Source organism: Excalfactoria chinensis, chromosome 3 (assembly GCF_039878825.1).
Source record: "Excalfactoria chinensis isolate bCotChi1 chromosome 3, bCotChi1.hap2, whole genome shotgun sequence".
In the NCBI taxonomy this organism is placed as follows: Eukaryota; Metazoa; Chordata; class Aves; order Galliformes; family Phasianidae; genus Excalfactoria; species Excalfactoria chinensis.
This window is the reverse complement of record NC_092827.1, coordinates 74,686,600-74,710,778: the sequence shown is the minus strand read 5'-3', so window position 1 is coordinate 74,710,778 and position 24,179 is coordinate 74,686,600. Positions and strand designations below refer to the sequence as shown.

At 37.3% G+C, this 24,179-nt stretch overlaps 1 protein-coding gene across 2 annotated transcripts; it reads right to left on the bottom strand.

Moving 5' to 3' along the window:
• Window positions 1–623: 623 nt before the first annotated feature.
• FEZ2 (fasciculation and elongation protein zeta 2) lies at window positions 624–24,102 on the bottom strand. 2 transcript variants are annotated; one of them, XM_072331694.1, is made up of 9 exons: window positions 23,780–24,102; window positions 22,446–22,554; window positions 19,688–19,804; window positions 18,271–18,415; window positions 15,205–15,473; window positions 12,429–12,509; window positions 8,366–8,441; window positions 5,924–5,989; window positions 624–1,641 (listed from the first exon to the last, which is right to left on the bottom strand). In XM_072331694.1, the coding sequence occupies exons 1-9, from the start codon at window positions 24,007–24,009 to the stop codon at window positions 1,625–1,627; spliced, it is 1,110 nt and encodes a 369-aa protein (XP_072187795.1). In that variant the 5' UTR covers window positions 24,010–24,102; the 3' UTR covers window positions 624–1,624. The 2 variants fall into 2 exon arrangements, with proteins under 2 accessions (XP_072187795.1, XP_072187796.1); XM_072331695.1 differs by lacking the exon at window positions 12,429–12,509.
• Between the last annotated feature and the right edge of the window lie 77 nt (window positions 24,103–24,179).

Sequence of the window (24,179 nt, the reverse complement as noted above, 5' to 3'; positions counted from 1 at the left end):
AGTAACAAAATGGGGTCATCTCCCTCTCTTGGTCAATTTCCGGTTATCAATAATCACAAGTAAGCATTTCTAGAGAAAAACATGCCATAACTTTATAACACATCAGCTAAAGAAATAAATGGTCTCTTGCTTGTTACAGGAACTACTAATCGACTATAACAACAAGAATACCCCTTCCCCATGTGTGACATACTTACACTGAAGGTCTCTTATTGCTGATGAGTGTTTAATGCAATTATCTGCTGGCTGTCTGGTGCTGAGAGAGGATGGGGGGGGGGGATGAAAGAAATTTAAGCTTAAAGAAGTTCAGCAACAAAGAGGCACAAAAGAAACAATGCAGAGGTATTTAGAAAGAAAAGTCAAAGTGTTCTGAGAACTGTTTTCAAGCTATTCTTCTCCTTTTAGCTGACCAAAATGAAATAATTTAAACAAAGTCTGACAGTTTTAAATGGAAACCACTGTTTGAAACAAAGACACCGCTCTTTAGAATCTTATCCACCGGGTGTTATTACACATACTATTAAAACCTAGCATAGAATTAATAGAAACTCAGCCTAAAAAAGCTCCTTCGTTTCTACTAGTATTCCTTATTTTCTAATGTAAATTTTACGACTGGCAAAATGATTTGTGGCAAATATTTAATATGGAGATCACAGGGTATGTTTCTTTTACAGGATTTGCAAAATACATTCTCGTCTGTTTGAATGCAGATACACCATCACAGAGGAGACAGAGCATACAAGAAAGATTTGTAGTGAAGTTCAGAGATGCACACTGACCGAAGTCTCAATATAATACTAACTTGGAACCCAGGTGCAAGTTTTGTCCAAACTGTACACATGTTTTGAAAAAGATATAGCCTTGCAAAATGTTTATATACTTAAGCATATTCATTAAGATCAAACACGTATTAAAACCAGTAAAATTATAGCAGCAATATGAAAGAATATCTGAGCCATGTGAACATTAAACAATTCAAATAAAAACAGCAATTAAATATGAAAAATTACACTACTCTGATGTTTATGTTAGATAACAAATATAAGTAACACACCAATTACATATGCCAAGCCATAAAAGAATAAGGACTTGTTCACTCTGTGAACAATACTGTTGTGTAGCTCAATCAAAGTTAATGTTTAAAAGAACTGTTGAAAGCAAATGTCCACCAGCACAGTCCCGGAGTGCTTCCTGAAGAACTCATCTGAATCGTTCTGTTGAGTCTGTACAATGACAATTTTTACATTTTGGCTACGGACTCCTTACAATTAGGCTTATGTTATTTACACTATTCAAAGTTTACTTTTCCTTCCCACAACAAAATGTGCAGGAGGATTTACATGCTATACAATGTAAAAAGAGACTTTAAAAAGCCAGAACAACGCGAATAAAACTGTACAGTGTTTGTTCCCTGCTCCAGTTCATTGCACTAATAGGTTAAAATGGATGAGTTGTCATGCCCAGAAGACTTAATGTAGGATCAGAAAATCCACGCACACACAAAGGAGGTAAATGGGCACTGGTTTAGGTATAGTACCAAATGGAAGAAAACACTGCGAGTTATTTCCATGGAAAGCTTCTCATCATAGGAAGGAACACAGTTAGTTCTGAAAGGCAGCCCTCTTCATGTAGGACACAGAACTGTAAGAGACCACAAAGATATCTGAATAAACATCAGTGAAGTTAGTCTGTATAAAAATATGTCATTTACACTAGAATAATTAAATCTTGAATTCTACCCTATCGGTAACACAGCAAAATCTAGAAATCATTTGAAACTCGCAATTAAGATAACATCTTCTCCTCAAAAGAAGATTAAATGACACAACCTACGATCTTAAACTAACATCATCCAGAAATGAGTTAACTAAAGGTCATGTCTTAAACAGTGCTTTATGTGGTGCTATATTAGAGAACAGAATGCTAACTAAAAGGTGACACATGCAATTATGTATTAAAATATGCACTGAAAATTTGGGATTCTAATTCTACTTTCTAAATCTGGTGTGTGTACTTGAATCACAGACAGTGGGAAGACAAGACATGCCCTTCACATGTTTCTCATTCCTGTTTCACATACAAGACAAACCTCGGAGCAATCCAGCTTTCAAACCAATGCTAGCACAACACAAAAGCAAACAGAGAAGTCAGCTGTAACAATAAAAGAAAAAATTCAAAGACAAGTAGATGAATATTCTTGTTATGTTAAATGTGTATTTTATTAGTAGAATAAGGGTTAAGATCTCGCTTCATTAATAAAAAATGTTCTGTTGTTTCTTTAGCCTTTACCAGATGCCTAAAAGATCAGATAATTAGTTGGAAAACAAGCTGCAAGATGAAAATTATTTCTATTTTTATGATCTCTACATACAGAAAAAAGCCCAAGAGAAAATAACACTATATATATTTCACCTACTTTACTCAGTGATTATATATTCGGTATGTAACTGTTCAGCACTATATTTTTTATGTCACAATCACTGTTTAAGAACTATTGGACAAGAGCACAGAGCTTAGCAACACGTTTTAAAACAGCTTACTGTCATGATACATCTGATACCAAAGCCATTTGTTTCATCTACATGTACATACATACACGCATACTCAGACCTAGCAACTGCTTTAAAAATGTCAAAATTTATTTGCACTTCACGTTTATACTGGAATTGAGGAAGAAAGCGGTCTTGCAGCGAATGATGTATTCAAATTGCATACTGTACTACTAGTAATATATTCTATCCAACTGGAATTAAATCCCCACATTTTGTAAAAAATAAAAATAAAAATAATAAATATATATATAAATATATATATAAATATATATATAAATAAAAATAAACTCAGTAATTCTGAAATAACATGTCAAATGCGATACCAGACAAACTATTCCTAAAAATGTTGATTCTATCTATACGAAATGTATTGATTTGCTTCTTAACTATCTGAATTAAGAAATGTTAGCTTCCTGCAGACTTCCTTAATGATTTCTCCTCACCTCCATAACAGTAAAACTGGCTAACTCCACTTCCCTCCAAGCTTTCCTCATCTACTACTTTAAATTTGCTGTGAACTTCTCCCTAGCAGGTTACTCCCATACTGTTTGTTCTTGCCATCATGCATAAGAAGGAATAATACATGAGGACAACATAAAGTAATGATATATATAATTTTTTGAAACATTCTTGAGGTAGCAGAAAATGGAAAATGAGATTATTTTTTATTTTTAAGTAAAAACCAAAATGCATCATATGAAAACTAGTACTCCTATTCAGAAACACACAGGGAGTTTTCTTATTTCCTGACATAAAAGGAACAATGCCTGTGCAAACACCTCTGAGAGCTCTGAGTTGCACTGGCCTTTTTCATTTCTTTATTATACTGCATCTGCAGACAACATTTCAGATGACACTTTTACATCAGTTATGAAAAAAAAACATAGGAACGATCCATGGTAACACAGGTCAGTAGGAGATCTAGTCATACAACTCTCCTTCAAGTTCTAGACCTACGCTCCAGCTCATGACTAAACTGCTTTGCCAAAAGAAAACTACTCAATCATCATTAAAAGAATCTATCAAGTATTAGATGATACATATGGTGGGGTTGGTGGTGTCTTCCTACATGATCCAAATTTAGTCTTTCACAAGCTTTACAATTAATTTTGGCATTTAGTTCAAGATATTTAAAATAGTGACGTTTCTACCAAACACTATGAAATTCAGAGAAGATACAAACTTATTTCACTTTCTTTTTGTTTCTATCAGAACAAAAGCAGCTGGACTTGCTGTAAAATGAACGCTTACTGCTTGGTCTTAGAGTTCTATTAGGAGTTCTTCTTAGGATTACAACACTTTTTGTTCCAGTATAGTAGACCAATAATACTATGGAAATCATTAGCATCACTTTTCACTGATATTTTTTCTTCAGCTCTTGATTCTAAACAATTAGAGCAAATCTTGAGTGGTAGGTGACAATATCTACATTACAACGTAATGCTGGCATATGAGCTGTAAGTATTTAGCACAATCTAAATATAGCAATGTGAAACTCAGCTTGGGCTACAGTGACAGATTAATATTCCACACTGATTAGATTGAATATTGTGCAAGCAGATCCACAGAAGAGTAAGAAAGCCTTAGTTCATGGTTTCTTAGTTCAGAAACTACGATATCTGATGGGAAATACCTCTTCCTTTCACTATGAGTGAGGTGAGAGAGAGATTATCCTTTAAACTCCCCTAATTAGTCTTTTACAATAGGAGGCACAATGCTTCCCTGAAAGTATACAAAGAACTGTTTGATCCAACACATTTAATGCGAGCAGGATATTTTTGTAATTGGTGCAACTAGCTGGTAGAACATCCCTGGTGACTTTGGAGTCACGAGCGTGCAGAAAAGAGGTAGGAGGGAACCTCAGGGATTCTTAGATCACCCTGTCGTATGTTCAGCTAATCTGTTTTCCTGAGTTCTCTGCAGAAGATTCCTCCTTCCCTCAGCAGCCAGGATGCTCCTTCTCAGCATCCAAGTAATATAAAAACTTCTCTCAATAGTTCTGTCTAAAAATAAGGGGAGAAATTGTAAAAAACACTATCCGTTCAGTTTCTACCAGATATATTATCACGGAAAGCAAACAGCTCTAATTGTTGACAACAGTTCATTATCTTGGAACAAAAATTCTGCTTCATAAAACTAAAGTTTAGTGTCATCACCATTAAAAACCCCTTCATCTTAAGCTTAAGTGGCTCTCAGCTCATAAGCAAATATCTAACACAAGAAAGATTTTCAGAAAGGGTAAGCAAACAGTGGAGCAATCAAAGGAATCAACTAAAGGGAGCTTTGCACTCTTACTGTATGCGGTAGTTCTACGCTACACGAAAATCAGAAATGAGCCTCTTTCAACAGACATCTGTTGAAGCTTCTAGAATGCTGTGTGGTTCTCTTATCAGTTTTTCTGAAGCAACAGTATTCAAAACTCTATGAGATGAGTGGTTAGAATCTGCATGATAAATACACAAACCTTAAAAACAGCAACTAAAAAAGCCAAACCCCAAAACACAGTGAAATGACTATATTTGATAAATAAATAAACATTAAGACTTGGAAAACTTGATGCCAAAAGGAAAGAAAAACTTTTGAAGCATAAAACCGTGAAGCTGAACAGCTGAATATAATCCACATTTGAGTGACAAATAAAATGTCAGCCATCATTCCTCCGGTATACCTGCTTGTTCTGATCTTTGAAGTTTGATTAATGTTTAAACACTAAAGAAGTGAGAACAACGTATATTGCAAGACTTAAGCAATAACGTAAGCGTTTTTAAGATGTGGGCAAAAACAAAGTCGAAGAAGTGTTTAGAAGCAATTTAACAACCTGGAAACTACCTAGAACAACTCCTTAAAGTTAAAGCTAGCAGTGATTCTCAAAGTCTGCCATTCTGCTAATAAAAATCAATGCATAAAACTGGAAAATAGATGATTAGTACTCAAACTTCAAGTAAAAGATGGAGATACAATAAATAAATGTAAAATAAATAAGTAATAGAGATTAAAAGGTAACACATTTTTAAACCAAGTTATAAGCACTTCATTTTGCACATACTAAGTAGTCTGAATTCTGATTCTGAAAACTTAGTAACACACAAATGAGCTACACCCATTTAACTTTGTAACCCAGGCTGCTCTGCTCTCACTGATGTGAGATTCACCCATGTGAATATACACATGTTTTTCACGTATAAAACAGCTGTTCTGTATTATGAACTATATGCTCACAAGCCCCTGAATGGATGAAAGTCTTCTGCAATAAAAGGCTAACATAACTCATGAATGCTGCACTACTCTTTTCAAATACATCTTTTATATTCAGCATGTTAATATAAAATAATTTAAAAAAAAGTTTTTTTTTTGCTAGGAAACGTACTCACCCTTTAAAATATAGTCTGTTAACAAGCTTGGCACTTTCTCGCTATCCTCTTTCATGGCATGAAGGACTGAAGTGTGGAAACAAAAACAAACAAGTAATTCAGATATTTAGACAACATTCATCAAACAAACAAACAGCAAAGGTATTTCTACTATTCATGGGGATATTACATATTACTAGCAAGAAGACCCTTAACTGGAGTACAAGAAGAAACACAAGAAGGGACATGTAGTACCTTCACCCTTCACTTGTATGATTCTCAATGTACTCCACAGCAGGCAGATGAAAGAGACTCATTTTACACAGCTAATTATTTACAGTAAGATGTCACCAATAATGACAGCAAAAATAATTTAAAAAAAATAATAAAAAAATCATGGAATCATTAAGGTTGCTAAAATCATCTTGTCCAACCACCAGTAAAACTCCACTGTGCTCACTGACCACATCCCTCAGTGCCACATCCACACAGCTCTTGAACACCTCCAGGGACAGTGACTGCACCACCTTTCAAGTAGTTATAGAGAGTGATAAGGTCTCCCCCGAGCCTCCTCTTCTTCAGACTAAACAATCCCAGCTCCCTCTGTTGCTCCTCCTAAGACATGTGCTCCATCCCCTCACAGCTTTGTTGCCCTTCACTGGGCATATCTTCATCATGACAAGCCTTGCTAACAAAGCCACCACATCTGGAAGTGAAATATACTATCAGGTGCCAGAGAGCTGGAAATCTTCAGTAAGAAAAGCACACTGCACTACTTGTCTTTTGCCATCTTCACCTGAAATCAAGCAATAATGTTACTTTTCCAGAGATGCACTGCTGCAAATGATTGGATAAAAATGATCATCTATTCTTGGACTTCTTATATTAGAAGTTTAATACTGATTATAGCAATCAATATGGAGAAGATTCAAAATGTATGTACAACATCTTTTATGTTTAGGGAGATAAGTACATAAACACGTATGCAATGGCATACGTCCACAACTATAGAACACCACAAAGCTTTGGGGGAAATAGAAACCCCCCTCCAAAAAAAACCTTTCTTTAAGGTCTATGATAACAACAGCACAAAGGGGCTGTCATGAATCAGCAACTGAGTCACAGGGTTGAGTTCCAGCCAACCTACAGAAGGCCATCCTGTTAATACTCTTTAGAATATTATTTAATTTTCTTTTTCTTTTAGCAAGACATTTTGTTAGTAAACCATTAAACAATATAAGCCATTTTCAGGGGGCTCTTACCTCTCTCTTATTTATCAAGTTTTTGTTAATATTTTCAAGCAAAATTTGAATATGGCAAGAGGGTAACATTAATCTGAAGGACTAAATATAAAAAGTGAAATAGAATGTATACTGCAGAAAGACATAAGGAACCTAACTTCCATTTGAACATTTCATTTCCTTTGGAATTTGTCCAATATTTATTTTCTCTTTCCAGGAAAACAACCAACCAGCCTGTTACTATCCTTGAGCCACCTGTAGAATAACAAGTGTGTAGCTGGAACACACCTTATGGCATCATTAGATTCCAAGCACTGCACTATAATATGGATCCATTTTGGGTCAAACTGATCAGCTGGATGTGACTCTGGGCAGCCTGGTCTGATGGTTGCAGGGCGGTTGAAACTCGATGATCTTTTAAGGTCCTTTTCATTCCAGGCTGTTCAGTGATTCTATTATTCTACGAATTGAAAGGTGACCCAGCCCATGGCAGGGTGATGGGACTAGACAATCTTTGAAGTCCATTCTAACCTAAACCATTCCGTGATTTTACCATCTACTATCAAACTGTTCCTATAAATCTAAAAAAAATAAAAATTAAAAAAAAAAAACAACCAAAAAAACCATTGATTCCCTGAGATTTGCTGCTTTACTTAATTATAATTAGTATTTTATTTTTGAACATACAACCTTAATTATCATGCAAATTGGAGTATAACACAAAGGACTTTGAACTTAATAATTTCAAAGATCTGGCCTAAGAAAGTAAGTGTCAAAACTCAGGTTTAGTTCACATGCCTTCATTACTAAAATTTATTATCAACAATTAATCTTATTTGTTTCTGCATTCATTTCAATTTCTGTAAGTCATTACAGAAGCAAGGCACAGTAAATTTGAACAAAAGGAGGTATTTCAGGTACTAAAAGGTAGCAGAGACAGATACATTCTGGATTATTCCATGACATACAGTATTGCTTCAAGTCCCCACTCATGGAAACAATATGAAAACCTTTGTTTTCTGATGCAAGAGTTTCAGGCAGTAACTAAAAAATGAATAGTCTGCAGGGACTCAGAAAACCTCAGAAGAGGAGGTCAAAACACATCACATAAATTATAGAGTGAGACAGAAATAGACAACCATGTACATATGATTCATTGGTTTGAGCAACCACTTCCATTCACAGAGGACAGGATGAACTGGGGAAACACCTTTATACTTACTTTTGGTTAATGTTTGAAGATCTTCAACAGATGGGGGACCATTTTTCTTCTCATAAGGAATGACGGTTGTTAAATACTGTCAAATAAAGAACAGAATTACTTGGCAACCTTTTAATGCTACGTATGTTACCCGGATTCTTTTTGTGAACACTGTAGCTATTAAAATTGCTAGCCCAAAATAACAGCTTTTCAAAAATCGTATTTCGCAAATGATTATGATTCTACTCCTCACACCTAAAAGCTGTCATTACTGAAACTAAACTATTTCTTTTTCCAAATTATGTAAACATCTCTTTAAAACTCATGCAGCAGAACACTAACAAACAAACAAGGCAACAACAAATGGAAGTCGTAAATAGTCTGACATTCTTTCTCAAGGCCTAAACTTGGCTGTAGTAAAATCTAAAATCTCTCCTCTTTCCAGATGTCAAGAACAAGTCCTTCATATGTTTTAAGTACTTATAGTGAAGCAAAAGCTAGAACAGCCATCTCACTCTCTGGTCTTAATCAATTAAAATACAGATAAGCCATCTTCAAATGGGCTCCTTCAAATGTAGTGTAAGTGACACTTGTATCAAAAATCATAAAGTAACCATTTCATAATATAAAAAAATATACATTTCCAGATAAACAATTCTTATTTATGTTTCCTTCAAATCATTTGCGAACTGATATTACTCAGCCTTTAAAGGACTGCAGAACACATCTGATGCAGGCTGTGAAAGGCACATGAAATAAGATGTTCAGGTTTGTACAAATGTGCTAACAAGTATTGAGAAAATTTGGCCATAGGTTATGTTAGAAACATTTCAGAACAGCCATGGGATTTTCCCAGTCACTGCTCAACACCTTCTAAGTGTATGAAACATTCCAAGGACCTTGGTAGATCAAAGAGCACCGTCCATTCCCATCTCTGAAGGTGATCTGGTACAGTCTTCTGTACAAAGAAAATTAGACTGCCCTACAGTTGGGTGAAAATGAAAAGAGACAGCTTTCACCTTCTGACCTTGTAATGCTTCCAACCAAAAGGAACAAAGCAAACCTAATCAAGCATGAACCCATCACTTGCACTTAAATTTGAACTCTCACTTCTACTAGTCAAGAATGCTGGTAGATCATTTGAAACCAACTTCACATTTGCTTTATTTATGTCCTTGTATTGACACCTCACCAAAACCTTGAGCAAAGATGGGGTGCTTTACTCCCTCCCTACTGTTTCAGCATTTTCCTCACATTCACTTAGCACAGCAGAGGAAAGCATGCAGTGCTTCCAAGGAAACCATCCACGAGTCAATTTTCAATTTCTTCCCCAGCAGATGTATCACAAAGATTTACATTATTCCCAAAACCAAGAAAATCAATAGCTAGATACAAGGCTCTTAAATCTACATATGTCAGAGACAAAAGTAGATCTATTAACTCAGAAATCAGATCTCAGGCTCTGCTTTCCAGCCCTCAGAACATTCAAGTGGCATTCTACCCTTTACCAACCTACACATTAAATTACTGATACATTTTAATGACCAAATACACGTTTCCTGTTTTCCTTGCCCCATAATATCTACCTACTGATTTCCCTTTACAATGAAACAGACAAAAACAATGATCATGTAATTGTTTTCTTACTTTCCAAAAATCACCTCATTTTTCTCATCACCGCTTTACTGTTAACAGTGAGTCTCTATAGTGGCCCTATTAAAACTCATTCCCTGAATTACTCTGTGAAGAACACATTATGAAAATGCTTTGGGTATAGCTTAATGACATGCCCAAGCATTAAATCCACTGTGACCTGTACATTTTTGACACACATTTGACGATATGATAAGCAGCAATCCCCACTGTAATTTGTAGTCACACAAAGTGTTTGATATGTATAATAAGTGAAATGAAAATATCTTGCAATTCCTTCTGGAGATAAGATCACAGAAAGAACTGACAGCATTTTGATGCTTCTTGTGCTGTTGTTGGTGTTGTATTTTCCCAGCTGCATTATCTGATGGGAACTGGTAGTTCCCACTGGAAACTTCTCTTTAAATTCTACCATCAGTGAAGACACTGAAAAATTCTAAGTCGTGTTTACTCATGTCTCAAAGACAAAAAAAGGACTACAGTTTTCTAAAGGAAAGTACCTACCTAGTTTTCAGAGTAGCACTATCCTGAAAACAGCAAAGGTGGCAAAAGCCATAGAAATTAATGACTGACAGGAGCTTAGAAAAGAACTGAACAAACATGTCAGAAACTTTATGCTGCGATTGAATGGGTATGAACCTCAAACTTGTAAGGCACTCAAAAAATTTTGTCTGCTCCTGCATTATTTATTTATTTATTCATAATACAACCTCAGGGAGTTACATAACTCTTTCCAGCCACACAAAAATACCTGAACTTAAGTTTACAAGCACAACATGCCCCGAAAAAAAAAAAAAAAAGAAAAAGACTCAAATGTTGTGAGAGAAGTACTAAGCAAAATTAGATTAAACTAAAGTATCGCTGGGTATATGATGGTACTTATTCTGCTTTCTAACTTGCTGCAGTAAGAAAAAACACATCAGTGTCTTAACAGAATGGCCAGAGTTGGGTAAACTGACAAAGCAAAAGTGAGCAAAGCAAGCAAGTGAAGAACACAGTAGGACTGACACTGGAAGAAAAGTTTTATAACATTACCTAGGAGGCATTTACAGAAAAAATTCCTTTCAGTTAACAGACTTTAAACAAATGCCATAGAAAATGGTCTTCTGGGACTACTTTAGAAAGAGGTAGTATCACACCTTCCTTGCTCCCCTCTTTCTCATTTTAAACTTCTTATTTTCCACAATTAGCTTTAGAATGCAAGAGAGAAAAACAAAATATATCTCAGCTAACAAGAAATACTATAAGATACATCAGGAGAAAAGTGCAATCATCGTAAAAAACAGCATTATTAGATTAACAGGAAAAAAATTACTAGAAGTTATTCAATTAGTGATATTGCAAATAAATGACTAAGCTACTTATGAATAGAATCAAGAAGAAAAGATGTGTTTTTATAAACATACACATAGAAAATAAGTCTGAGCTGCCTGTTCCTATATTTGAAACGCCTAAAAACAGCTGTAGTTAGTATTGTCTGGTAAAGACAGCAGCAAAAACAACAGAACAAACAGCACAGATGTAACTGCAACTGAAGAGAATTGAGATAATGTGAGGCAATGCAAATTCTATTGGGTTAGGTCTAGCCACGTGCTCAAGATTCACAAAGCAAGTGACAAATAGCTGAATATATGCTTTCATTAACACATAGACACATACCTTGCTTGAGAAAGAGGGTAAACCCATGATTTATAACCTCATGATAATACTACAGTTCTGAAACAAACAGTGAAGTATTATTTCGGAATAAAATATAAAAATCTTGTTTCTCAGGTGTATCTATCATCTCCAGGGATGCCCACTGAACCTGGGCTCTGTATAAGTTTCAACAGTTAAAGTCAACAAGACACAAACATGCCTTTCCCTTTTGTGTTACCTCAGTAATCTGTATTGTACGTATTCCACTGCTTTTTACATCATGCAGTTTTTCAGTGGCAATAGGACATACAATACAGTTCATGCGTTTTGCAGATGCTACTCAGTTTTAAAGATATATCAGTTCTGACCGCTGGAAGAAAAAGAAATTTCATTGTAGACATCCCCCAAGTCCTTTGATACTGAAAGCTAAACTGGAATGTCAAATCCGGTATATGTTCTACTGTTGGACGTTTGATTTGCACAGACGTGCAACATACCCAAAGCAGACATTATGTCAAATCAGACTTTTAGTCTGGGGTAAGCAATAAGAGCTATTATTGCAGTGCATCAGGGTATTGAGCCCTGACTGTCTCATCCCATTGAGGAAAGAAGGAGAGACGGTAGGCTGATCGGAGTCCTGAGGCAGACAAAGACTACAGATATCAACATTTTTGTCCTATTTTTTCTTTTTCTGTCTTGGCATATATATTCAACTAATGGCAATTTTCAAGATCTCAGCTCCTACCAAAGGTTCAGACAAAGAATGAGGAAAAGAGAAAGGATAGCCCAGCACCTGTTTCTCTCCACCCGAGTTTCCAAACGTGTGGCGGAAGCCATTCTGAATGACATTTGAGATCCCTTCCATGCTGAAGCGCTAAAGGTAGTGAAAACATGGCAGAGAAAAAAAAACGGACAGAGAAAAGTTCAGAAAGCTAGCATTGATCAGCATTTATCACAACAGAAAGACAAATGACAAAGACAAGCTCTGAGATGTATTTCAGCACATTTCTACTTCTTTCATTCATCTACTAAGTTTTCATTAATAATATGCAACCTGACAGTATCAGCTGAGCAGTATATCTACATAAAATTAAATTAAACAAGGTCTTTCACACTTCAGATCCAAAATTTGTACTTTTATTTTGAGACTTATATTTTAAGGTTTGAAGTTTCATGTTTAAACATACAAAACACTTGAAGTTTAGTTCACAGTACAAACCTTTTAAAGCTTATGTTTGAGCAGTACATCTCTAGAGACATCAGACACTGCTGATATCAGTTTTATAGATTTTAAGCATCTATAAGAAATATTTTTCAGAGGCAGTCATTTTAATTCCAACCTCTTCAAAACATTTTATGCTTCCTTTGCCACTGAAGCAAAAATAAGCTATTATCTGTACTTCTTCCCCCCCCCCCCCCCCCCCCCGCCTTATTTTTTTTCCTCAGATAAAATATGCACAATTGGTTAATAAAGCATTCATGTTAATTTCAAGCTCCATTACATGGAAACCAAGTGAGGAAAAAATAATATATAATCGAACTGCAGTTTTCCTCACACATATTGTAATCCTTTTTGCTTGCAGGAAAAGATGATTAAAAAAAGAAACTGGAACAATTTTGACATTCAGGATTAAATATAAAATTCAGCAATTGGCAAGAACATAAAAAGAAGAAACTGCTAAGCTGCTGCCAGAGGGCAAGCAGTACGATGTGCACACCAGAGCACACTTATCTAAATGTATATATTTATGGGAAGAGGAGAAAAATGTGCTGGAATACTGGATTCATTTGCTTTCCAAAGCGCAAAAGGGTCAGTAAATAAAGACGCAGATGTTACCAAAGCCATCTCAAGTCTTTTAATATATCCTGCTTAAAGGAAACAGTATCTTCATGACTTGAGTACTTTCCATTACTCTTGCTACATCCTTGTGAAATAAGCGTTGGAAGTATAAGAAAATGACTTACCCAAAGTCTGCATCAACGACAAAGAATTACAACCTGTATTTGTTCAAATTCAAATGATGTATCTATAGAAGAACCAATTTTCTCAGAATATGAAAATGTAATCCTATTTCCTGTTAAATCCTATTAAAGTTTTGTATTTAAATGAGACTTCAGCGTAGTTTTAGCTAATAGGTAATTAATTGCATTAACAAAAGCTCACTCTTTACTAAGTAATCCAAATATACTACTCAGATACACACTCTTTGCTCTTCCTTGACGAAAAGAAAAGAATGTCAAAGGAAGAAACTTGCACTTTTGCTTCTGACTGAAGGTTCCCAAATCTGTATAGATAGTGGAAGTTGTTTTCAAAGGAACCACACGTATTAAGCCTAAAGTCTATCTGCAAGATAATCAGTCAATTCATCTAAGGAAACAATCTGATATGTACATCTTGAAGCAACCAAACCTGAGAATATTTTGTAACAGGACCAAATACTTTGGTTCTTGAAAGCATTATTCAAGCCTCTAAGCTAGAAAATAATCAGAATAGGCAATGAATCACCTGAGTCAAGTTTCAAAACCAAGTAATCAGGTTGTTTTTTCTTCCTAGTTAGAATACCACTTTGTGACTGAGCGCCAAAAAGGAGTATATATCAACTCTCTGATTTGCTGTCGCAAAGGGATAAAAATTCCATATTGTTTTCCAGACATCCACTTTCTCTGAGTTCCATTAAAACTCAGCTATACACACAAGGAATGGTTTTTCATCTGGATTGGTAGACTTCCAAATTTATATAAATTCTTTTAGTATAATTAGCAAAGATTAGCACAATTCCATGTAATTCCAGCCCACAATACATCAAGCACATTTTCTGTACCCTATAACAGAAGCTTAGGAATTCTAATAATGACCCATTTCAAATTACACCAGATAGATAAGACAAAATTACATTGACAGGATAATGACCTAACTTTTCTCACTGTCTACCTCTTCTTTTTTTCAAAGTCAGTTTGAAAGACATTTTTCCTCCTCTTGCTATCTCCCGCAAAGAATAAACCAAGTTATTTCCTCCCTGTACAGCTGCATTAAATATTAGCCTTACCTCAATCTATTATTGGAGTTAACAACTTCGACACAAGTTTCAGAGACTCTGGGTAAGATTTACTCTTTTCTAGCCCCAGGTCAACGTGATTAATAAATATCTGAACAGCTCCATCAATAATACTGGATTTCCTATAAGACTAATTGCAGTAAACATACTGAAATTCACACTGTAAAACCAAATGAAACAGATGGATGAGCTTGCCTAATCTGATAATAGAACACACAGCACTACATCAAAAGACAGCATTACTGGCAAGAAAGGTATTCTGATTCCAGGCAGATGCGCAAACATCTTATTCTCAAAAAGAAACGTAGAAAAGCAAAATGTTTTATCAAAAGGTTATATCAATGCATGGAAAAAAGATCAAAAAAATAACTAGGATGTGTCTGGGAGTCTTGTTTGTGAATAAAGGCATGAAAGATGTACCAATTATCTTGGTCTAATCAAGGACTATTACTTTTCCATAGGGAAGAATGAAAAATATTTTGAGTTTAACAACAATGATAAATATACTCTTACTGTTCCAGGCATATGACCTCTTTCCTGCTTCCCATTCTGAGGACTACCATTTTTCAGCTTCTTTTTCTTCTTTGCTGTTTCTTTGTGCTCTCTCTGTTTATTTTGTACTTCGATGAGGACAGAAATGAAGCTGTTTTTCACTTCCTTCTCAAACTCCAACTCATCTCGCAGTGCCAACTGCTGTACCAGCTCCTCAGAATAATCCTTAATAGCAGTCTCAATTTCTTCTAGCAGTTCGTTTAACTCAGCAACAGACAATCTTTTTACTCCTGTAAACAGTTAAGAGAAAAAGCAATCTGTCACGATTCTAAGCACGAGAACATGTGCAGGGTGACATGAAAACAATACTCAGACTTTTTTCAAAACAACAAAATACATTCTAAAACTACGTAGAACAAATCAACATTCATAAAGGAATAAGTTCATCATAGAGGAAACTAGATTAGTAATAAGTGAATTTTAAACTTTCTGCTTAGTTCTGAGAAATCTGATACAATCCACTAATACGAGGGGAGTGCTGTAGTTAAGGAAGCTGAAGTAACCACTAGACTTGGAATAGTGACACCTTTGTTAACTATCTCTTTCCTCTTGCACCTACTCTTGAGAAGGCTTTTCATACAAAGCAGTCACCACTTTGACACTGCTGGAATCCATGGATTTTTCACTTACAGTAATACAGAAACTATGTATATGCTGAGCGAGGGGATTTTCCTAGGGACACTGGCAAGGCACGTACGCATCTTAATAAAAACAACAACAAGCTTTTATGATTTTTTAAGATGCATTTAGCAGGGGGAAAAAACAAAACACTAACTTCCAATTTCTTTATCCAGGAATGATAATCAGAAGTATTGCCTGAAACAAAAGCGCAGAACCAAAACTATCTAATAGGCTTGTTTCCAAGCAAAAATCAGTCCTGCTAGTTTTGAAAAAGCACAAGTCTAAATTGGTCAAGCCTACACAAGAAGACTTAAAAATAACAGTTCAGAAATTAAACCAACCCTCCAGGTGTACATTTTAGAAGTACTACTGCTACAGACAGTGAATTATGACCACGGAGGATCTCTTGAGGCTCACTTCAGCTCAATGTGAGAAAGCTTTTTGAAGACTGCTTTCCATTTCAGAACTCAAAACAACATCTTGCGTGCTTAAACTTGTAATTCCTGGATGCTATGTCAAAGAGCATCACTTCCACTGGCATTTGAAAAACAAGCAGTTCTGATTACAAGAGTACAATCCATTTAAAGACACTGCATATGTGTTTGTAATTATTTGGTTATGTTCCATTAGTCTAGTAAACTGTTAGACAGGAGATTACTCATGGCAAGTGCTGAAAAATACAGATAAATACACAAACTACAATACAGCAGCACAGCTCTCAGAAGCATCAAAAGGTAGTAGTGAAACATGATTTTCTCTCTTAAATTAGAGCAGGGAAAATTGATTGATTCAGGAAAGCTCCCTCTCACTTACCAAAGAAGATGCAATTAAACCTCTTAGGGCAGTGAGCCTCAGTTTTTTCAGAGTAGCTTATGTCTTAAACTCTGCTAGAAGAATGTAGCAGTATGAGCACAGTACAGAACGGCAAAGGCTATAAGTTTCAAGTAGATTGAACTGAACAATTCAACACATTTCCCATCCAAGAAGAGAGCTTTGATTTCTTGCTTATAGTCCTAAAGATTAACACCTCTGACTTATCCTACAGAAGACAGACTAAGCTTCCAGGAAAAACCTGCAACCTGTAAAATTCAACAAATTCAAAGAGATGCTGACAGAACTCAGAAGCAGCTTTGCATATGAATAAAAAGCAGCAAGAGCTTTCTATAAAACAGTGGCCTGAAAGATGTGAAAGCTGGTTCTGAGGAACTGGTGAAGGAGTTAAATTATCTGATGAAAGAAATTCAAGGAGTTATTTGGTCAAGGCTGATTTTTAATCCATAAAGAGAAGATGCAGCAGAGAAGATGCAACAAAGAAGATGATATTTATTTTCCTTTTCCCAAGGCAAAGCAAAACAAATATGGTATGAAATACAAAGCAAGCTTGATTAGCTCCAAACCTAAGGACATATGGAACTGTCAGAAGAGCAGGAAGCCCTGCTGAGCAGGATATGCTATGCTTTCACATCCCTGAAATTTATGTGTTAAGACAGCTACAAGTCCAACCATGAAAATGGAATCTCCTCCATAAATCTGAACTGTAGCAGAAGCTGTAAGGCATGCCACAAAAGGTCAGCTGGTTTTCTGAATCATCTGCAGAATTTATACTGCTGATCCAGACTACGAGGAAGCAAACAGCAAAGTCCTATCACTTTCAAGTACAGATTTGACAAACTAGCAAATTAATCAAATTTCCATCATGAAATTGATTAATTACAGCTTTATGTTTACAAGCAAATGCTTAAACTACACATGTAATCTCTCCTTTTATATAGAATATTGCAAATAATTTCCTTTGAGCAGTAGAAGAGGAACTATTTTTCCTCTTAAGGTTTTTTGAAAGGGAATGGAAGAGGTGGAAAGGGTTGCAGTCCTCAGATAAGAAAAAATGGGATGGTTTCCTTACTCCCGTGTTATCATGTATCAAGATTAGTTGCAATGACTGAAACAGTACTCAAGAAACACTATTTCTTATTCTACTGTATAGCTTTCAAGAGCTTTAGCTAATCTCCTTGAACAGGAGCAGTAAAGCAGCCAAAGAAAGCATCTCACTTCGGAATATATAATTTAATAAATAAAAATAATAGGCATCCCATTATCTATGAAAGGACTTCATTACAGTGAATCAAGCTCCAACACATAAATTCTATGCAGTTTCATTTTCATTCTAAGTGAGGGAAGCTGACAAGGAAACATCTTCTATTTACATTCTAAATATACTCCCTCCTTTTGGGAGAAATCTAATATTTTCAAAACATCCTTGGATGCAGATATTTCATCAGAGTCACTATAAATGAAGTACGTGACAAGCTTACCTATTAAATTATTTCCAACAAGCCTACTGAAATAAGACCATATCATTTTCAGTAACTATTTCTTATAACAAAATACTAAATAAAAACCACTTACTCTCCTCGTAGCTGTTGTTTGTACTGGATCTCTTGAGTGTTTGAATTTCCTGGGAAAGTATGGAGAGACGATCGGACTGAGTAGGTGTTTCGTCGTCTTCAGGATCAGGAGATTCCTGCATCATTTCTTCTATTTCTTCAATTACCTTCAAAAAAGACAATCCTTATGAAAATGCTCACTGCAGGAAGAGACACAGGTGCAATTTGAAGCAAATCTATTCAGAGATTCTATCCTAAGTGAAACTCATACTGAGACTGAGTTCAGAGGAATGAATAAAATCACACTGACGTTTCCTCCCCATCCTTACTCTTTGAGAATAAGTGCTTCTTTTCAAGGTACCTTACTCTGGTAGCTGTGCGGTGATCTTGATACAAGCAGTGTGTTGAAACCACACAGTTATTCTACATGAAGGTACACAAAGCTCTGTTTAAGAGAAGTGAAGTGTATGCTGGAATATCTTTCTGGAGGATTCAGTCAAAGGATTCAGTCAAAACGGCAACAAAATCAAAGAGGTTTTTTTATACTCTCAAATTTCACCACACTTCTCTAAGCAAAGCTCTCATGTACTTTTATGGATGCCACTTTGAGAGAAAATTCAGCACATATGGAACAAAGATGACATTTCAAAACACCACCCAAAATAATCTACTGTAAATGGAGTACTGTGTTCTCAGCTCTTTTAAGTCTGAATGTTTTTCTCCATATTTCTGCTAACATGGCAAAACCTACCTGCTAATCCAGCACTTGCATCAAAATGGAAGATCCCCACAACACGATCAGCAGACAAAAAAAATAGTACTACCAATTCTTCAGAGCCATCTCAACCACAACCCTTAATACTATTTTACCCTGAATATATATTGCATTACATTTGCTTACTGAAGTGGGATGGACATTAACTTTACTCAAAACAGTAATTCTGAATAGAGCATAAATCCATGCATCCAAAAAAGAAGCCTTTAGATACCACAATTTAAATGCCGATTAACAGAACTATTAGTTTGCTCTCATACAGGCAAAAACTTCCGAGAATTCTCACTAACCACAAAGCCATATGCAGACATGAATGTTGTGAAACTACAAATATTACAGTAATCTTAATATACTGAAAATGTTTTGGCTTCTTAACCCATATATTTAATTTAGTAGCATTTCCAACTTATTCACAACAAGAAGGGTAAAAAGACTATCACACTATGAGGGTAAAAAGCCTCACCTGAAGCACTGGAATACCTTCTCAAACCTGAATGATATGAATAACATCTCACACATTACTATGACTAAAAAAAAACCAACCCAACAAGAACCAAAGCCAATCAAGAAAGCAAGCTCCTGTAAACAGCAAGGAAGAAGAATACAACATAATTACAGGTGAAAAGAAAATACTACAATATCACCACTGTGCTGAAAAGCATACCTGTTCTGCTGTGAACAGCGGTTCATCATTGATGCAGGAAACAATGATGGAATGCATATCCAGCTGTTCTCTTAGCTCTTCATCATCTGACAGGTCAAGGTTTAAGTTATCATTTACCTAGAAAGCATGAAAATTGAACACACACAAATAAAAATACATATGCAGAAATGTATAAAAACATTCACAAAAGGGGAACTAATACAGAGTTTCACAAACGAAACATTTTCCTTGCCCATAATACTGGTTTCAATGCATTGTGCTGTCACGCACACAGAAACTGAAACAGCTTACCCACTCCAATTGTTAAGAGAGGCACCACTCTTGAAAGATGAAGAACTCAGCATTTAAAGACCACATACACAACATCATGTAGATATCTGTAGGGTAAGCTGTCAGCCCATTGCATACATTTAAAACACGCAGTTGTCTTAAAAGAAGACTGATGTTTCCACTCCATGCTGAATAACCTTCATATAATAAACAGCATTACACATCTGTGGCTTTATGTGCTTTTAGAGTTTTGCTTTTTCACATAATGAAAGCAACATAAAAAGTTGTTTTAAAAATAGAACGTTTCCTTAAATAAGTCCCCTCCTTCATCAGTCACACACATTCTCATACCCTGACATATTGCAGCTTATTTACCAAGTTGCTTCTTTTTCTGCATTTTGGCTATTATCACATTCCAGCCAAAACAACCCAGAATAGCTAAAATCATCTGAAAACACACAATTTGTATTTCTTCAGACATCAGAAGGAAGGCGGGTGTCCTCTTTTTTCCAGAATCAAGACTAACCATGCAATGACAGGCCTCTCCCCTTGGAACATCTGCTCACCCACCACACAGACACATCTCAGTTATGACATTTGTTCACGTCTGCAGTCCTGAAACAGTCAACATCTATGAGATGGTAAGCAAGAATAACAGCACATCCAGAAGGAGGTCAACTCCCCCTTCCTGACATCCCCAGAAACAACATTTTGAGAGATTCACTGAATATATTCTGATGGTTAGGCTAATAAGACACTTAAAACAGCCCAAAACACAGCTGACACTGACAGGCCATACTGCATGCCCATTCCTTGCACTGGCAACCTAGGCTTTTGTACCCGCCAAGCAGATCAATTCCAGCAACAGCATGTCTAAAAGTAATCTAACAATAATATAGCACAAGCAATTACGCAATGCTGTTCCTTACACTACTGCACAACACTTCCTCCCAGCTTCTCCTTTTACTGTCAGAGCTACATAAAAGTATTCAGAGATCTGTGACGCTGAAGCAACAAAGATTTGATGAAGCAATCTCATTCACTTTACGTATTCCTCTTCTAGGAGAGGAATACCTCAAACACAAACCCAGTAGCACATTACTAGCTTCAAATGCATCAAGGAAGCATTGCTTAGCTCTTAGCATTCATTGTAAGAAAGTTAAAACGAGCTACTAGCTGGTCCATATGTGCTGTCACATATCCAGAAGTACTGCTGAAACAGAGAAGTAGGAAACGAAATGGTGCTGAATGCCTCCAAACAGATGGGCTTCAGACATCCAAAGGCATGCCAGGTGGAGTGGAAGCTGAAAAAACTTGAGCTATGTTTAATTCATAAGCTAATTTCTTTTCTACTTCCATCATACCTAAGATTCTTTAGAATCCAGCAACACAGCTTCATATTTATGTAGTTCTGTCATAGTTTCCTTGCAAAAAATTCCACTAAATATTTGTATATTGTAACTGCTTACTTATTAAGAAATCAGCCTTCCAGTCTACTGTTTCAGTCACATAACACAAACACAGCACAGGGAACTGCGACTGTTTTTAACTTTAAATGTAAGGATTTAATTACTCTAAAACCACTTAGGAAGTTTGAGTATGCAACTAATAAAAAACATAATATATATAAGCCAAAATTCAAGAGATAATCATCAGACACAGAAGCTCTGCAGGGGAAGATGGTGAAGTGTTGCTTTTTTTTTTCTGCTATCCTTTTCACCAGAACAATCACTGCTCTTGTCAGCATAAAAAGTAGCTACAGATTCCTTAATGGATGGCAGAAATCAAAGCATTAATCTATTCTCAGGTTACACACTGAGATATTTTTACAACGTAATCCAACTTCGCTGTGCTTAAACAACTCGTTCCCTCAGAAGACCTGAGAGATGAGAATTCTTCCTAGCTTTCTTCCTCAGGTGTTTTAATCCACCTGTAAGAAGCTCAGAGGACAACCTCTTCCATAAACCTCACTGAAGCTCTTCCTTCCCTAGGAAACTATTCATTTGTTAAATAAGAAAGCCAAAACAGAACTAAGTCACACTTCTGTTCTCCTTGGTCAATTTTCCCATTAAAGAATCACTTCAGTCTCCAAATGAATGCAGAATGAGATCAACTTTTAAAAAGTCTGTATGAGATTTACTAAATCAGAACACCCCTTTTCTTCTCCCTTACCCAGAACACTCTTCAAAATGAAATAGAGAGGAGAAAGCGCTTCAGATAAAATCTTTTTCACTGTACAACTGTCTACCACGCTGTGGTCTCTAGCACTGGCCTCTAAAGGCCTCCATTTAACCGCACGTCACTCCAACACATGTAGAAACACACATCAACAATTGTTTTTCTCACGTCTGATATCCGACAGCCTCATGTGTAATATCAAGCAAAATATTTTAATCTATTTAGTAGCGATAGTCCTTTATACAAATGCAAATTGCTTTATTCCCCTGCTGAGTGTAAGAAAAGGGTATTTCTGCAGATTGGAACTTACCCCTTTTTCTGAAAGGTTCAGAGTTGGCAAGTGCAAAGCTCTGGTGTGGGAAGATTTCCAGTCAACTGGCATTACATTACCATAGTTATCAGTCAAAGCATTCCAAATCCTGGAGAAAGGAAAAGAGGAATTAAAACGTACAGCATAACACAGTCAGCGTACCTGAAATGGGAATATCTTTCTGCAAGCGAGCATCCATTTCCCTCCCTAAATATTCACCTGCAATTTACTGACAACATTGTTATTACACTCTGAAGTCAAGAAGCCAAGTTTTAACAAACATCAATTATTTCTCATTTTTAATCCCAAATTTAGGCAGAGCAGTAAAGTAAAGCAAAGTGAAAAAAGACACAGCCTTATTGCTAATTATATAACTCCACTCAAAGTCTTCCTGGGAAGTGGGGAAGGCTTTCCCTATTGAAACTTGAGCTCAACTAGAAATTCTTTTCCTACAGTTGATCCCGTCTTCCTTGCCTCCTGCAGTTTAAAGTCAAGAAGTAGCAGAGGCTGACAGCAACGTCTGAGCCAAACCTCTATTTTTACAGCTTGCTTTAGCTTTCATAACACTGTTTTTTCCCCCGTTTATCACAGAATAACAAAGTCACAATCATTTTGCTTTATCCAGCAGTACTCTCGCTGATCTCAGCTCACCACTCTACAGCTCGTCTTAATCATTTCTACATACAAGGGGCTTGCACATGCAGTCCTACTCTGGTACAGCAGTTCAGATCTTGGACTGCCCGGAAGCAATGCGGTGTGGGTGCGTGTCTGGAGCAGTTGCCTAGCCAGGCTCAGAGGGCAGGCAGAACCTCAGCACTGAGCAATGCCTCTGACTCACCGATGACCTCGCTGCTGGTACAAGGTAGCCAGGCATCTGCTGAGGGGCTTTTTCTGCCCTTCTCTTGAAATAGGACATCCAACCGAGCTAACTCAAAGTAAAAGAAACACCGCAGTGTTTCTAACGAAGTAATCTGAGAGTGAAAATTACCATAAGCTATAACAATGTTTAAAATGAAGTTAAAAGCAGGAAGGCACCATAGGCCTGAAACGCTCTGCTGCTGAGGGGAGAAAGCAACGACCACGGCTGCAAAACTCGGAGATGCCGTTCCCCATCCGCTTCCCATACTTTCCACACGTAATTCCAAACGTGCGTTCGGTCAGAAGGCAGACCAACCGGGGACCCGGCCAAAGCGGGGTGCAGCGCTAGGCCCGCACCCGCAGGCCCAGCTGTGCAGCACAGCGGGGCACCGCGCTCCACGCCGTTCCGGACCGGGCCTCCCCATCCGGCCGGAACGCCACCGCCCCGCTCCCCCTCTCCCCGGGCCTGCACTCACTCGTCGTCCTGCAACGCGCTCTGCTCCGTGAGGGGCCGCAGAGGAACGCGGCTCTCGCCGCAACCGGCAGCGCGGGCCGGGGGGGGCTCGAAGCAGAGGGACAACTTCGCCCCCAGATCCCAACCGCTTTTGTCGCTTCGGGCGGCTTCGGGAGCGCTCCCCGCCGAGGGCTGAAAGCCCGAAAAGTCTTGCCAGTCCCCCGGGTCTCGCTGCGAGGCCGCCGCCGCCATCGCCGCAGCTGGAGACGCCGGGCTGCGCGCCCCCGGCCACGGCTCAGGGCGCTGCGCGCTCCCGGCGGCTCCGCGGGGTTGGGGGGGTGTTGGGGGGGGGGAGGCGGGGCGCGTGACGAGAGGGCGGAGCGCGGAGGCGTCGGGCGCGGTGGGCGGTGCCTTCAGTCCGG

Bases quoted from the DNA above. Each gene is read 5' to 3' on its own strand.
- FEZ2 (XM_072331694.1), bottom strand. From the start codon at position 24,009: ATGGCGGCGGCGGCCTCGCAGCGAGACCCGGGGGACTGGCAAGACTTT. The intron at 22,555-23,779 runs GTGAGTGCAGGC...TCCTTTCTCCAG, and splicing joins AGCGCGTTGCAGGACGACGA to GATTTGGAATGCTTTGACTG. The intron at 18,416-19,687 runs GTATGCTTTTCA...TCTTTTTTGAAG, and splicing joins CGCTGTTCACAGCAGAACAG to GTAATTGAAGAAATAGAAGA.